Below are 17,880 nucleotides of genomic sequence, written 5' to 3' on the forward strand. Positions count from 1 at the left end.
TATATTAATCAAATAACAATATTATTATTCCTTATATTATTCTCATAATATATTAATAATATTTATTCTCTCATAATAAATCATCCTGTCAAGTTGCTATGGTGAAGGCAACCCAAAAGGACCATGCACAATCGGGTCAAATACTTGCCTAATATAATTGCAGCCTTAGACACTATTCCAACACGTTCCTCACTCTTTGATGAAATCCTGCTGATTTGATCAGTTAGGTTAGAATTCGTGACACGGGTTTGGGTGAGACTGCTACTTATGCTAGAGAATTTTGACTTCAAATTATTTAATTACTTTTCATAATTATTAGCAGATATTTTTAGAGAAGCAAGAATATCTTGTACCTTTTTGATCCACTCATCGCACTCGTTGATCTGAGCACTGACAGGCTTGGCAGCGAAACATCTGTCCTCTCGCTCTCTTTCTTCTTCAACTCCCCCATCGGTTGTGTATCCTCTCATTTGGGACACACCCTCGGTCACTGCAAAGCATCTTCCCATTGACTGCTCTGCTTTTGCCATCATAGCCTTTCCGTGAGTAGGCTTCCTGACTTCATCATCCTCCGAATCTGTGGACCAGACTTCTACACCTCCAAACTCATCACTGTTGGTCGAACCCTATACAATTAAAACATTCATAGTAGAGTTATTAACAGCAGACTTTCTTTTCTTTATCTCCTCCAATCTTCTCAGGAGGCTCGCTTCCGCATCATCTTCGCCTGTCTTCTCTTCTTTCTTTCTCAGCATGCAGTCTTTACCAAAATGATTTTTGCCTCCACAGTAATGACAATCAAAACCCGAGTCTCCTCCAGTCTTAGTCTCCTTCTTTGACTCTTCAGATTTTGATCCCATCTTCGGTTCCTCCTTGACCCGTTCGGTGCTATAACTACCCTGCCAATTTCGGTTTTTGGTGGCTGGGAATTTCTTCTTGATGAATTTTCTTGGGTTTAACACCATCATTGCATATTCCTCGCCGGTTAGATCAAAATCAGCAATATCTAATTCTTCTTCTTCGATCGAACTCTTACCTTTAGAGACAAGAGCTAGAGAACCAAGACCTGAAACCACATTCGTTTCCTTCGATAAGGCATTCTCATGGGATTTTAAAATACCCACAAGTTTTGCCAAAGAGTATGACTTGAACTGTTCATGAGCTTTGACGGTTTACACAACAGCCATCCATTCAGGTCTAAGACCATTCATGAAAGTGACCTTTTGTTCAATCACCTTTCTTTCGATACCATGCTTTATCATCTTGCTAAAAAGATGATTGAAACGATCGAAAGTTTGGATAAGCTTTTCTTCAGGCTTTTGCTTAAAATCACCAAACTATGATAACAGGAAGGTTTGGATAGAGTGTTCCAGATCTTCATCTATGGAATATAATTCCTTCAATCTATCCCAGATCTCCTTGGTTGTAGCACAGGAACTAACCAAACGAAATGTAGCTGATTGCAGCGCAAACCTTATCATCCTTATAGCTTTGATGTTGCACTGAAAATTCTCTTTTTCATCCTGTGGAATGTCTTTGACGTCATTAACGAGCTGATTGTATTCCTTCTGCGTTTTAACAATCTTTCACGTGCTGGAATGAGCGAATGGGCCTGAAGTGATTGCTTCCCAGATTAGATACCCATTGTCCTCCGATCAAATCATGTAGTCTTCAAAGTGATGCGTCTAGACTTCATAGTCTTGTGTATAGATGATCGGTATTCTTGTTGTAGACCCTATGCTGTTGGAGATATTAATCGGATTAGTTTGTGAATCGTCCATAGACATCGTGAATACTATTGATCGAAAACCTTTAAAAGATCAGACTTGTAATTTTTCAATTAGGGTTGGATTAACAATTAATGAGATACGTCAATAAAGAGCGACGGCTCAATAAATATCAATCAATGCGGAATATAAACCCTACGAACTTCTTCGACAGAAGGGGTGTGTATAGATTACACAGTCTCCTGCTTTGATACCAATTGATGAGTTCAAAAACTCTTAGATCGTTTAGATCTTTCACAAGTACGTCAAAAGAATTCTAACAGTTTAAGAATAAATTAAGAACGAACACAGAACAGAATCAAATAAAAGCTTATGATTCAAAACTGAGTCACGCCTCAGCAGAGCTCGATGAAGAACTTCCGCTGTAGAGGCGAGCTAGGGTTTACAAAACAGTGAATACGAAAACAATGAAAGCATTTTTTTTCTAAGCATGCATGCATGCAGCTTAAATACTAAACCCTAATGTAAAATAATGCACGGCGGGACAGGCCCAATACCGGCAACTTAACTAGGCTATGGACCGAGCCCATGACGTAATCATCTAGACAACATAAGGATTTCACTAAAAACATACCTAATCACATGTGCAAACATATAAGCATAAAACATATATAATCAGAATGATAAGGGATACAAACATACCAGCAACTACGTCTGGTGCTGCCCTGACCTCCTCAGTCGTAAGCTGGAAGGCGCGTGCCTGAGCCCTCAAGGGCGCTGCTCTACCTTGAATCTCGTCAGTAATCCTCAGTGTAGCTGATGTTGGAGCCTGCACTAGCTTGGCGGCTAGTAGGGGACACTAGGCCTTCATATGGCCCACCTGCTCACAATGGTAACAAATTCGGACTTTGGGAGCTGGAGTCTACTACCTGAAATCCCTTGCAAGATGGCCCTGCTTGCCATATTTGTGGCACCTCCTACCCGATCAGCAAACCCCATAATGGGCCTTTCCGCACTTCCCATAAGTGCGGCCCGGCTGACCTCCAGACCTAGTATCAGCGGTCTTGGACCGCTTCGGCACCGGCTATGTCTGTGATGGGGCCTTCCTCTGCTCTCATAACTATAACTCAATCTCCATCTCACGTCGCCTAGCGGCCTCCTGTAACTCCAACAGTGTATCACATCGCTGGGTAGCAACAAACTGATGGATATCAGTCTTGAGCATGCTCAGATAACGTGTCATCTGAGCTAGCTCGGAAGCAAACTCTGGGCAAAACATCGCCCTCTTAGCGAACATGCGGGTGATCTCCGTCATCGACTCCGTACCCTGTCTCATATCCAAAAACTCTTGTGATAGTCGCTCGCGCTCAAACCGTGGAATGTAGTGAGCGTCGAACATATCCTTGAACTGCTCCCAAGTAACTACAGCACTCCGATCATCGGTATACGACCCAATCATCAACCTCCACCAGTCCTTTGCCTCGAACCTCAGCAACGTCAGGGCACATCTGATCTTCTGGTCAACATGACATGAGCATATGAAGAAACATCCCTCCACGTCAGACAGCCACCTCATGGCTATGATCGGATCCTGAGTCCCATCGAAAGTTGAGGGCTTCGTGTTATCGAAGTCCCGATACTAAAAACCCTTACTCCCTCCTCCCCCTTCCGTTGTTACAACTATTGTAGCTGTTGCGGCAGTCATCTCCGCTAGGGCTGTATATATGTCATCAAAATACTCCATCATGGCAGTCTTAATAGACCCAAACATCTCCAGAATCTGACCCCGGACAATCTCGACCACCTCCTCGCGGATGATCTCCCTGACACGATACTCTGTCAACACTGGCCCAATGTGGCCGATAGTCTCGAAAGTTGTAGGTGCATCCTGACCGCCCTACTCTGATCCCGATCTGAATCCAGTCACAAAACTCCTCGTAACCACCATACTGAAAAGTACACCAAGAAGATATCAGATAATCCACACAAATAACAAGGAACCAACTCCCAACTAAACCCTAGGGGTTGTGACTTCCTTGCTACGCGTATGGGTCATGTGCTTTTAGTAGTATGGGCCCATACTACCTTCCATACCTACCCATATTTGTCTCAAGTATCATCACAACACCCTAACAATATACATATCCATGGTGATCGCTCAATCCTCACTCCTATAGGAAGGCTAACTATCTCATCACCGGTCTACTGACCCCGCACAACTCAACCATCCATGAAACTTCCACCAACCCTGCAACACTGGTGTATGCTAGCCATACATAACGCTGGACCCTATAGATATTCGAATACTCGGTCCTACTCTAAGCCCACAACCAGAAAAGGAACATGAAATAAAGCGAAACCAAATATTCTCAGGATATAATTGATCTTAATTATGTACAACCTATGATGCATACACTGAGAAACTACAATAATGATGTCAATTTCATATAAGGAAAACCCTAGGCTATCAGGCATCATGTAATCAAGAAATTTTGTCATGCAATTCCTAAAGATCCCTAGCCTAGGAATAGCATGTTGTTCTAACATATCTCGATACCGAATAACTGCATGGTATTTTAGGGTCTACTTACTGGCTCTGATACCAACTTGTAACATCCATAAGATTTGAGCCAATTTAAAACTTTTTCAACCAATTAAAACCATTAATTATTACAAAGTGTTTTCAAAATAGTTTCATGTCAGACAATCCCAGAAATTAAAATCTTAAAATGTGAGGAGTTGTACAATCACACCTTCTCCTTCCCACGATCATCCGAAGTACATGAAATCAAAACTGAAATTGTAAGCCTAAAGCTTAGTGAGTTCCCCCAAAATACCCATACACAGAATAATATATATAATCACTAACAACATCCTATGGGTCCAGTCAACCATTGGGTTGGAATACCCAGGCCCTCAACCAGCGGGTTGGAATGCCAACATACTACGGGTCCAGTCATCCTCAGGATGGAATACCCCAGGCCCACAACCATCGGGTTGGAATGCCCACATACTATGAGTTCAATCATCCTCGGGATGGAATACTCACGGCCCACAACCATCGGGTTGGAATGCCCGGGTCTGTTGGCTCTCACACAAAGCAGATAAGCCTCAACCACTAATCAAATATGTGCACATATATCAGATAATCATATAACAGTCTATAGACTGACAAACCGATCTAACAAATCATCACAACATAATAAATTCCTATCTGCCAGGATACTGATCTAACAAATCATAACATCATAATACCATCCTATCTACCAGGATACTGATCTAACAGATCATACTAGCATAACATATCAGGATAACAATCCAAAAGGGCCGGCCTTGGTGCCTTAGACCCTTAAGTATAATGAGGAAAACTCACCTCACAAAGGTCAAACTGTAGTGATAAGGTCAAGCTCTCGAATCACAGCCACAAACTCCACCACCTATATTTACCATAAGACCACTTCCATAAATTTCCAAATTACTAAGATACCCCATAAGTGAAACTGGTCAACCCTTGGTCAAAGTCAAAGTCAACGGTCAAGGTCAACAGTGCATGTTGACCCAACTCGTCGAGTGTAGCTTACTGAATCGTCGAGCCCTTCCAGAACTCGAGAAATCCTGAAACCCCTAGTTGAATCTCAAAGTTTCCTGACTACTCGCCGAGTCCATGTGCGTCCAAAAGTCGGGAAAACCCTAACTAACTCGTCGAGTCATCTTATTAACTCGTCAAGTCTTCTTACTGACTCGCCGAGTCCATGCAGAAACTATCAACGATCAATCTTTATTGGACTCATCGAGTCGTCTATGAGACTCGTTGAGTTCATGCAGCCCATTTCTTATCTAGACATTTTAAGCCACCCCAAAGCTCCATATTGCAGATCTAACCTCCTAGGGCATGGTTTCCACATAAAGTTGAAAACTTTACGTGCATGCTTGGTCCTAAATGCCAAAACCAAACTAAGGGAAAGGTTTAACCCAAAGAGAGAGACCCAAGCTTGCTAAATCTGATAACTTTATGGCTATTAGGACCAAGAAGAGTTCAGATCTGAAGTTCCAACTTCAGATCATACCCAATACATGAAATGACTCCCAAAAATGCTAAAGACGGCCCTAAACCTAAACATGAAAAGATCTGGCTAAAGATAAGTCAAGGTAACGACTTGTTACCTTCAAAATGATGCCAAGATGAAGTACAGTTAGATCTACAAGCTCCTCTTTGCTCCAAGCTTCTTGTACTTCACACCTTCTTCACAAAATACACCAAAATCACTCTTTAAGCCTCACAAACACTCAAAAACAAGGTTAATAGTGATTAGGGTTTCTTCTGGTTGTCAAGAGGTGATAAGGGACTGGAGGTAAGGACTTAAGGTCCTTTAAATAGGGTGTAAACCCTAAAAATTAGGGTTTCATCTTCCAGATCCTACTCATCAATTCAGGGTCCTCCGACTCTTCAAGTAGGTCCAATAATCCACGCGGGCTAACCCACCTCTATCCGGTGAGTTGGGGGCAATCAACTCGTCGAGTAAGTCCATAAACATGCACAAAATGCATTAAAATTTATACCTGGGAGTCGGGTGTTATAGAAGGATTTCCCCAAGGTATTTTAGGTTTGCTTCAATTGCAACCAGACAGGTTATATGAGGTCCGAGTGTCCTCAGCTTGCATCGATGATGGTTCAGGCTCCTGCTCCTACTACTTTATGTATTACTAATGACCAAAAGGGGAAGGCCTAAGTGACTGTGTACTGGAGATTTTTGGTGTTGGGTATCCGATAGACCTTATCCCTATTGCGATGGGAGATATCTTTGTTATCGTGGGTATGGTTTAGTTAAGCCGGTTTGGGGATCTGATTGGATGTGAGTGGAAATTGGTGATAGTTCGAGATCCTAGTGGAGTATAGATGATGAACATGAACCTTTCTAGATAGTCCAGTGGAACACTAGCAGGCTCGCAACCTATAGGTGTCTGTGTACGATGTGCTCACCGGTGTACTCCATCCCCTTCATGGTTGCCTTAAGGACATTTATTGCTGAGGAATCCCCTTAGCAGTAGTGTCATCCCGATGATGATCCTTAGGCTATGTCCCTTATGATAGGTGTTTTAGGTATGTAAGGTGAGGATAATGGGAATGAGTAATCAGTTTATTCTTGGTTGATGAAATTAATAAATTATTTATTGTGGGTTGAAAACCCTATGTGCTCACCAGGCTCCCAAGCCTGACCCACTCAGTTTCTTGTATTACAGGTAGTGGCACTCAAGCATAGATGCGATTTTTTGGATGAAGGATTACGGATTATAGGTCGGAAGATATGAATAAATTTTGTAAGGCTTATATTGTACTGTTTATTCTTTTGATCTGTATCGAACATGACATCCCGACGTTTTTAATGAAATACATTTCTTCGGAAATGATTTGATAAATCTTTATCATATTTTAATTTGGGAACAAATTCCGCAACACTTTTATTTAAAATGTTTCTCTGATTTTCAAACAAAGCATAAACAAAATCGGTCTTTTCTGGCCGTGAAACTGGGGATGTCACAGTTGGTATCTTATGTGTTCAGGATTCTAAACGTACGACTACGATATTAGAACTAACATGTAAACGTTTTGGAGTGATAAGGATGATTTAAACGTCCATCCTAAATAAAGATCTAAATTCACCCTATTCGGTGTATAGATCAAGATGGCAAGAAACCGAAGTGGAAACGCGAATGGAAATAGAAATCAACAACCTCAACCCCAAGTGATTAAGCAAGTGCATGTAGCAGCAGCCGCACCTGAGCCAATCACAATGTTCGGGGTACAAGCAATGATCAAGATGATGTTGGATCGTCAAATGGAGGAGACAAGGCGATTACTGCTACAAGATAGGGACGAACATACGATGCCAGTTGAACAGCCCGAATTGAACGATGGGCAATCAGGAGGAGGGAACTACATTAGGACCGTTGGTCAAGCCAACCCACCAATAGTTCGACGAAACAACCAAGATGACGGAGGCGAAAGGAATGGATGCAAGTAAAAAGATTTTCTAACTTGAAAGTCATCGACCTTCATTGGGATGGAAGATCCGATCGGAGTTATAGATTGGATCTTGGAGATAGAGTTGGCCTTCATGACGTGTGGTTGCAAAGGCAAGTTACAGACCACATTTGCAGTACGCCAATTCAGGGGAGGCGCGGTTAGCTTGTGGAACACCTTGGGGAAGACTTTGAGCCCAATGATCCCTTGAAACAAATGTGGTCAGAGTTTTTGGTGCAATTCAAGCGCAAGTATTGCTCAACCCAAAACCTGATCGAGCTAGAGAACCAATTCCTAACTTTGAAGAAAGGGAGCATGTCCATTAATGAATACACCAACAACTTCACAGAAAATATGGAGTTTTCCTTGTGCCTTGTCCCATACGAGCTGACGAAAATTGAAAAGTACGCAAAGGGACTTCCATGGGAGTATACGGTGCCAGTACGTCAGGCACCTACTCTAAAGGCAGCTATCTGGGCTGCCAAGTCTGTGGAGGATATAATCAAGGGAAGAGCTGACAGCATGGTCGCGGTTGGTGAGAAGAGGAAATTCGAAGGGTTTGCAAGGCCCAATAAGAAAATCAAGTCTAGTTCAAGGAAGTTTGGATGAGGATAGGGCGAAGCGAAGTGGTGTGACAAGTGCAAGAAGAAGCACTATGGGAAATGTGATGCAAAAGTCACTTGTTTTAAGTGTAGAAGGCCCGGGCACTATGCCAATGAGTGCACGTTTAATAAAAAGGTTTGTTACGGGTGCAACGAGGAAGGGCACATCTCGAGGGACTGCCCGAAGAAAAAGGAGGCAGCAAGACCCAATGTTCCACCAAGCCGAAAGTGAGAGCCTTCCAAATGATGCTTGAAGTTGCGAAGGAGGCCGCATATGTCGCTTCAGGAACCTTTCCTGTAAATGGATTACCTACCAATATACTATTTTACTCACGAGCAAACAAGTCCTTTGTATCGCATAAATTTGGTGGGAAACTAGGATTGCCTGTAGAAAAACTTGATAATACCCTAGTTGTGGAAGTTGACAGTGGCAAGTTCATACCTATTAGTGATCGTATTAAGAACATCGTCATCGACTTAAACGAAAATGAATTCCATGAAGAGTTGTTGCCCATATAATTGAACAGTTTCGACATCGTTTTGGGAATGGATTGGCTTAACACCAACGTTGCCGAGATATTATGTCGAAAGAAGATAGTAAGGGTAAATCCCGGATATTTGCATATTTAGCCTCATAATAAGTATAAATTTTTATCATTTATTAGCTAATTTATTGCATATCATGGACAAAAGGTACTGAATAATGCTTGAATTGTGTTTTCAGTCCAAAAGTGAAGCTTGGAAGCAAAAGGAAGCAGGAGAAGTGGTTGGGAGCTCGGGAATTGAACAAAGAACAAAAACACCAAAAACAACACCTACTCGGCGAGTAGGGTCGACTACTCGGCGAGTCCGATCGAATATTCGAGAAGATAAAGACTCAGAGACTTATCGCATACGGGGATTAAGAGATGGACTCGACGAGTCGTTTCGCATCTATAAATATAACTTCTCAGATCGACATTATTAATTCTGGAACCCTTCTGGAGAGATTAGTTGCGATTGAAGAGCCAGAAGAACCCTAAAGAACGAAGATACAACCTAGAATCCAATTCTGAAGGAGATTTGAGGCAAATTCTCATCATTCTACTTAATCTTTTGTTTTCCATTATGGCTAGACAATTAGAATTCGTTTATTTGCTATTTATTACCTCAATCATGAGCTAAAACTCTTAAACTTCTGTTTGGGGATACAAAATTGAGACTATGGTTTGATTATTAGTAGGATTAATTCAATGTTGGTGATTTTTGTTAGTTTTAGCTTGCTAAAGAACCTTGTGTGTGAATGATAATTAATTTTCTGTTAATAGGAAGGTAATTAAATAGTATGAACATCTTTTGATTATCAACCTCATATGTTTATGTGACCACTTTATCATATGTCTAGGATTAATGAACATGAAACTAGAATTAATAAGAAAATTAGGTAAATTCATGTGTGAGCTTGTGTGATGACCATCAACAAGAAGTTAACTAAAGAACCAAATTAGTTAACTATTGCAAGTCTAAATTCACCCGAATAATTAATCTAGTGAATTTAATTAAATTAGACAACTGATCACTGTTTGAGTTAGTTTGTTCACTAAGGGTTAGTGTAGTGAATGCAAAGCTAATCACTTGAGTCGGTAGCCAACAAAAGAGTTAATCCATTGCACTATTACCATAATATCAACCATAGGATTAATTGAGTTGAACAAAACAGAAGTCCTTCCCATTATTGAATCTAGTTAATTCTTTGCTTTTCTAGCTTTTAGATTAAGTGATAGTTAGTAAGTTTCTAGTCTTGTAAAACTAGAGAAAACCCCTACTTATTAATTAATTTAGATACAATTAGTTTTTAGTTTTAATTTACCGTTCCCTATGTTCGATACCCTACTTATTTAGCTATACCACAATTGATAGGTCCACTGCCTTTGTGTGTTTATTTTATAGTTAAAAGTAGGTTTAAAACTAAGTTGTTTTACACACATCTATCCCCCTGGAAAAGAGTCATTTATGGTGTACGGGGACAAACGCAGAGTGAATTTTAGAATCATCTCCCTGAGGAAAGCCAAGAAATGTGTGTCCAACGGATGCACATCATACTTGGCATTTGTCATCGATGCAAAGAAGGAGAAAAGGGAGGTGCAGAGTATACCAGTGGTGTGCGATTATCCAGAAGTCTTTCCCGGAGATCTTCCTGGATTACCCCCTGATAGACGACTAGAGTTCCAAATACACTTGTTACCAGGAATGACACCAATAGCAAAATCATTGTACCGATTAGCACAGACGGAGATGAAGGAGCTTATGACGTAACTTTAGGAGTTGTTGGACAACGGTTTCATTCGACCTAGTTCATCACCCTGGGTAGCTCCGGTGTTATTCGTGAAAAAGAAGGATGTTTGCATGAGAATGTGTATAGACTACCGAGAGTTGAACAAGGCAACGGTGAAGAACATGTATCCATTGCCAATAATTGATGACCTATTCGATCAGATTCAAGGTTTGAACTATTTCTCAAAGATTGATCTTAGTTCAAGATATCATCAGCTAAAGATGAGAGAGCAGGATATTGAGAAGACCGCATTCAAAACAACATATGGACACTACGAGTTCTTGGTTATGTCATTTGGACTAACCAATGCTCCAACAGCGTTCATGGATTTGATGAATAGGGTTTGTAAATCATTCCTCGATAAACACATGATCGTGTTCATAGATGACATTCTGATTTACTCAAAAAGCCAAGAGGAGCATGGCAGCATCAACAAGAAGTGTTGGAGGTGCTGAAGAATGAGAAGCTACATGAAAAGTTCTCCAAATGCGATTTTTGGATCTGAGAAGTCTAATTCTTGGTTCATGTGCTTAACCAAGAAGGGATAATGCTTGACCCAGCAAAGATAGAAATTGTGATGAAGTGGGAACGATAGAAAAGTCCCACAGAGATTCGAAGCTTTCTACGATTAGCTGGATATTACCGAAGGTTTATCCAAGGCTTTACTTCGATAGCTGCTCCATTGACAACTTTGACCCACAAAGGAGCTACATATATGTGGAATGAGAAGCATGAAGAAGCATTCACGAAGCTAAAGAAGAAATTATGTGAGGCACCGATTCTTTCTCTACTCAATGGAGTTGAACACGACGCAGTCTATAGTGATGCATCTGGAGTCGGGTTGGGATGTGTTCTGACCCAAAGAGAGAAGGTGATAGCATATGCATCTCGACAATTGAAAGATCATGAAAAGAATTACCCTACTCATGATTTGGAATCGGCAGCGGTAGTATTTTCCCTAAAGATATTGAGGCATTATCTATATGGCGCGAAGTGCAAACTTTGCACTTATCATAAGAGTCTCTAGTATCTCTTTAATCAGAAAGAATTGAATATAAGGCAACGATGCTGGCTAGAGTTACTCAAGGTCTATCACTGTGAGATACTTTACCACCCTGGTAAAGCGAATGTTGTAGCTCATGCTCTGAGTCGAAAATTGAGACTTGAGAAAAAAAGGCCAAGAAAGTTGGGAATTAAAGTTGTCTCGACTATTGTGGAAAGTATCAAGAAATATCAGGAAGAAGCTTCATAGAAAAATGACCTAAAGGATGAACGTTAAGCCAAAACGTTAGTGTTCGGTACAAACAATCAAGGATTGAAGGTATTCCAAGATAGGATTTGGGTAACTAAGACAGGAGGAGTAAGAGATCTTCTGATGGAAGAAGCTCACAAGACCATGTACTCGATTCATCCTAACAGCACTAAAATGTATAGGTTTCTAAAACCCTACTACTAGTGGCCGACGATGAAGCTCGATGTTGCAAAGTATGTGGCCGAGTGTAACTTGTGCAAGGGTTAAGGCACAACATCAGAAACCATATGGGAGTTTAGAACCTTTACCAATACCCATGGGTAAATGGGAAGACATCACCATGGATTTTGTGACTAAACTACCGAGGACGAAGAACGGTCACGACATGATTTGGGTAGTTGTGGATCGTTTCACCAAGAGTGCACACTTCATAGCAGCCAACGTCAGGTGTTCTATGGATAAGCTTGCAAATGCTTACATGAAGGAAGTGGTAAGACTTCACGGTGTTCCTCTGTCGATTGTATCAGATCGTGATAGTCGTTTCACGTCAAGGTTTTAGAGAAGTCTACAAGAGGAATTGGGTATGAAATTGTGTTTATGTACAGCTTACCATCCGCAAACTGATGGTCAGAGCGAAAGAACGATTCAAACACTTGAAGATATGCTAAGAGCATGTACCCTGTAATTTCAAGGTAATTGGGATGAGCACTTACCTCTGGTAGAGTTTTCCTACAATAACAGTTTCCACTCGAGCATCAAGATGGCACATTATCAAGCCTTGTATAGAAAGAAGTGTCGTGCGCCATCTTGTTGGCTTAAGGCTAGAGAAAAGCAGTTTATGGGCCCGGAGATAGTCCATCGGACTGCTGAAAAGCTGAAGGTGTCAGGGAAAGAATGTTAGCAGCTCAGGATCGTCAGAAGAGCTATGCTGACAAGAGAAGACGACCGATGACATTTAAAGTTGGAGATTCAGTTTTGCTTATAGTCTCACCATGGAAGGGACTTATAAGATTCGGGGAAACGAGGAAACTTGAGTCCAAGGTTTATAGGACCGTTCAAAGTTCTTCAGAAGATTGGGAACCAAGCTTACAAGCTCGAATTACTCGAAGAACTAGATGGTATTCATAACACTTTCCATGTGTGTTATTTGAGGAAGTTCTCGGGAGAAGTTCCCGACATAATACCAATCTCAGAGTTAAGGATGGATGAGAATAAGAGGCTAATTGAAGTTATAGATTGGATCTCGGAGATAGATTTGGCCTTCATGACGTGTGGTTGCAAAGGCAAGTTACAGACCACATTTGCAGTACGCCAATTCAGGGGAGGCGCGGTTAGTTTATGGAACACCTTGGGGAAGATCCGATTGGAGTTATAGATTGGATCTCGGAGATAGAGTTGGCATTCATGACGTGTAGTTGCAAAGGCAAGTTACAGACCACATTTGTAGTACGCCAATTCAGGGGAGGCGCGGTTAGTTTGTGGAACACCTTGGGGAAGACTTTGAGCCCCAATGAAACCTTGAAACAAACGTGGTCAGAGTTTTTGGTGCAATTCAAGCGCAAGTATTGCTCAGCGCAAAACCTGATCGAGCTAGAGAACCAATTCCTAACTTTGAAGAAAGGGAGCATGTCCATTAATGAATACACCAACAACTTCACAGAAAAGATGGAGTTTTCCTTGTGCCTTGTCCCATACGAGCTGACGAAAATTGACAAGTACTTAAAGGGACTTCCATGGGAGTATGCAGTGTCAGTATGTCAGGCACTTACTCTAAAGGCGGCTATCTGGGCTGCCAAGTCTATGGAGGATATGATCAAGGGAAGAGTCGCCAGCATGGTTGAGGTTGGTGAGAAAAGGAAATTCGAAGGGTCTGCAAGGCCCAATAATAAAATCAAGTCTGGTTCAAGGAAGTTTGGATGAGGAGGGGCGAAGCGAAATGGTGTGACAAATGCAAGAAGAAGCACTATGGGAAATGTGATGGAAAAGTCATATGTTTGAAGTGTAGAAGGCTTGGGCACTATGCCAACGAGTGCACGTTCAATAAAAAGGTTTGTTATGGGTGCAATGAGGAAGGTCACATCTCGAGGGACTGGCCAGAGAAAAAGGAGGTAGCAAGACCCAATGTTCCACCAAAGCCGAAGGTGAAAGCCTTCCAAATGATGCTTGAAGTTGCGAAGGAGGCCGCAGATGTCGCTTCAGGAACCCTTCTTGTAAATGAATTACCTGCCAATATACTATTTGACTCACGAGCAAACTACTCCTTTGTATCGCATAAATTTGGTGGGAAACTAGCATTGCATGTAGAAAAACTTAATAATACCCTAGTTGTGGAAGTTGTTAGTGGCAAGTTCATACCTGTTAGTGATCGTATTAAGAACATCGTCATCGACTTAAATGGAAATGAATTCCACGAAGAGTTGTTGTCCATATAGTTGAACATCGTTCTGGGAATGGATTGTCTTAACGCCGACGTTGCCGAGATATTATGTCGATAGAAGATAGTAAGGGTAAATCCCCCTGGAAAAGAGTCATTTATGGTGTACGGAGACAAACGCATAGTGAATTTTAGAATCATCTCCCTAAGGAAAGCCAAGAAATGTTTGTTCAAAGGATGCACATCAGACTTGGCATTTGTCATCGATGCAAAGAAGGAGAAAAGGGAGGTGCAGAGTATACCAGTGGTGTGCGATTATCCAGAAGTCTTTCCCGGAGATCTTCCTGGATTAACCCCTGATAGACAACTAGAGTTCCAAATAAACTTGTTACCAGGAATGACACCAATAGCAAAATCACTATTCCGATTAGCACAGACGGAGATAAAGGAGCTTATGACGCAACTTTAGGAGTTGTTGGACAACAGTTTCATTCAACCTAGTTCATCACCCTGGGTAGCTCCGGTGCTATTCTTGAAAAAGAAGGATGTTAGCATGAGAATGTGTATATACTACCGAGAGTTGAACAAGGCAACGGTGAAGAACAAGTATCCATTGCCAAGAATTGATGACCTATTCGATCAAATGCAAGGTTTGAGCTATTTCTCAAAGATTGATCTTAGTTCAAGATATCATCAATTGAAGATGAGAGAGCAGGATACTAAGAAGACCGCATTCAGAACAAGATATGGACACTACGACTTCTTGGTTATGTCATTTGGACTAACCAATGCTCTAGCAGTGTTCATGCATTTGATGAACAGGGTTTGTAAAGCATTCCTCGATAAACCCATGATCGTGTTCATAGATGACATTCTGATTTACTCAAAAAGCCAAGAGGAGCATGGCAGCATCAACGAGAAGTGTTGGAAGTGCTGAAGAATGAGAAGCTATATGCAAAGTTCTCTAAATGCGATTTTTGGATCTGAGAAGTCCAATTCTTGGTTCATGTGGTTAACCAAGAAGGGATAATGGTTGACCCAACAAAGATAGAAGTTTTGATGAAGTGGGAACGATAGAAAAGTCCCACGGAGATTCGAAGCTTTTTGTGATTAGCTGGATATTACTGAAGGTTTATCCAAGGCTTTACTTCGATAGCTACTCCATTGACAGCTTTGACCCACAAAGGAGCTACATATATGTGGAATGAGAAGCACAAAGAAGCATTCACGAAGCTAAAGAAGAAATTATGTGAAGCACCGATTCTTTCTCTACTCAATGGAGTTGAACACGACGCAGTCTATAGTGATGCATCTGGAGTCGGGTTGGGATGTGTTCTGACCCAAAGAGAGAAGGTGATAGCATATGCATCTCGACAATTGAAAGATCATGAAAAGAATTACCCTACTCATGATTTGGAATCGGCAGCGGTAGTATTTTCCCTAAAGATATGGAGGCATTATCTATATGGCACGAAGTGCAAACTTTTCACTTATCATAAGAGTCTCTAGTATCTCTTTAATCATAAAGAATTGAATATAAGGCAACGATGCTGGCTAGAGTTACTCAAGGTCTATCACTGTGAGATACTTTACCACCCTGGTAAAGCGAATGTTGTAGCTCATGCTCTGAGTTAAAAAGTGAGACTTGAGAGAAAAAGGCCAAGAGCGTTGGGAATAGAAGTTGTCTCAACTATTTTGGAAAGTATCAAGAAAGCTCAGGAAGAAGCTTCATAGAAAAATGACCTAAAGGAAGAACGTTTAGGCAAAACGTTAGTGTTCGGTACAAACAATCAAGGATTGAAGGTATTACAAGATAGGATTTGGGTAACTAAGACAGGAGGAGTAAGAGATCTTCTGATGGAAGAAGCTCACAAGACCATGTACTCGATTCATCCTAACAGCACTAAAATGTATAGGTTTCTAAAACCCTACTACTAGTGGCCGACGATGAAGCTTGATGTTGCAAAGTATGTGGCCGAGTGTGTAACTTGCAAAAGCGTTAAGGCACAACATCAGAAACCATATTGGAGTTTAGAACCTTTACCTATACCAATGGGTAAATAGGAAGACATCACTATGGATTTTATGACTAAACTGCCCAGGACGAAGAACGGTCACGACATGATTTGGGTAGTTGTGGATCGTTTCACCAAGAGTGCACACTTCATAGCAGCCAACGAGAGGTGTTCTATGGATAAGCTTGCAAATGCTTACATGAAGGAAGTGGTAAGACTTCATGGTGTTCCTCTGTCGATTGTATCAGATCATGATAGTCGTTTCACGTCAAGGTTTTAGAGAAGTCTACAAGAGGAATTGGGTATGAAATTGTGTTTATGTACAGCTTACCATCCACAAACTGATGGTCAGAGCGAAATAACGATTCAAACACTTGAAGATATGCTAAGAGCATGTACCCTGTAATTCCAAGGTAATTGGGATGAGCACTTACCTCTGGTAGAGTTTTCCTACAATAACAGTTTCCACTCGAGCATCAAGATGGCACATTATCAAGCCTTGTATAGAAATAAGTGCCGTACGCCGTCTTGTTGGCTTAAGGCTGGAGAAAAGCAGTTTATGGGCCCGGAGATAGTCCATCAGACTGCTGAAAAGCTAAAGGTGGTCAGGGAAAGAATGGTAGCAGCTCAGGATCGTCAGAAGAGCTATACTGACAAGAGAAGATGACCGATGACATTTGAAGTTGGAGATTGAGTTTTGCTTATAGTCTCACCATGGAAGGGACTTATAAGATTCGGGGAAACGAGGAAACTTGAGTCCAAGGTTTATAGGACCGTTCAAAGTTCTTCAGAAGATTGGAAACCAAGCTTACAAGCTCGAATTACCCGAAGAACTAGATGGTATTCATAACACTTTCCATGTGTGTTATTTGAGGAAGTTCTCGGGAGAAGTTCCCGACATAATACCAATCTCAGAGTTAAGGATGGATGAGAATAAGAGGCTAATCGAAGATCCCGGGGCAATCGTTGACCGTAAGACTAAGAAGTTACGATGCAAGATGGTCGACTTAGTGCTAGTGCATTGGAAACATACGAATGGGCCGAATCTCACGTGGAAAATAGAGAGTGTCATGATGAGTCACTACCCACATCTGTTTTCTAATGCATAATTCCGGGACAGAATCATCCTAAGGGGGAGAGAATTGTAACGCCCGTGTTTCTGGGCTAAGCATTAGTGTAGTGATGTAATAGTCAGGTCAACCATTGTAACCTATTTTGAAGTAATAAAATTGAATTATTTGAGTATTATGTGAATTTATGTGCTTTATACTTATTTATAAAGGTATAATAAATAAAGGATAAAAATAAGCATAAAAAAGTGTTAGATAAACCCGATATCTATACATAAAGTTGTAGTGGCCGAAACAAGGATTCAGGATATATAAAAAATGCTGAAATCCGATTTATAACGAAAAAGTTATGGTCTGTCGAAGTTTCGCGACAGAACTGGCACGACATTCCGCGATGTAAATAGTAAATTTATGATAGAGCGATTTTTAGCCTTAGCGATCTAAACGAAAGTCGTAGAATACGTTAAACCAAGAGCGTACACGAAAAGAACGCCCAAATCTGAA

General features: G+C 41.2%; 1 protein-coding gene across 1 annotated transcript; it reads left to right on the plus strand.

The window, feature by feature from the left end:
• The first annotated feature begins 13,833 nt into the window (after positions 1–13,833).
• LOC111877146 (uncharacterized) lies at positions 13,834–14,349 on the plus strand. The gene has a single exon (XM_023873678.1). The coding sequence runs from the start codon at positions 13,834–13,836 to the stop codon at positions 14,347–14,349; it is 516 nt and encodes a 171-aa protein (XP_023729446.1).
• Positions 14,350–17,880: the final 3,531 nt, after the last annotated feature.

Source organism: Lactuca sativa, chromosome 4 (assembly GCF_002870075.4).
Source record: "Lactuca sativa cultivar Salinas chromosome 4, Lsat_Salinas_v11, whole genome shotgun sequence".
NCBI classification, from domain to species: domain Eukaryota; kingdom Viridiplantae; phylum Streptophyta; class Magnoliopsida; order Asterales; family Asteraceae; genus Lactuca; species Lactuca sativa.

What these genes read in the sequence shown, in the direction of transcription:
- LOC111877146 (XM_023873678.1), top strand. Translation starts at nt 13,834, where the DNA reads ATGAGGAGGGGCGAAGCGAAATGGTGTGACAAATGCAAGAAGAAGCAC.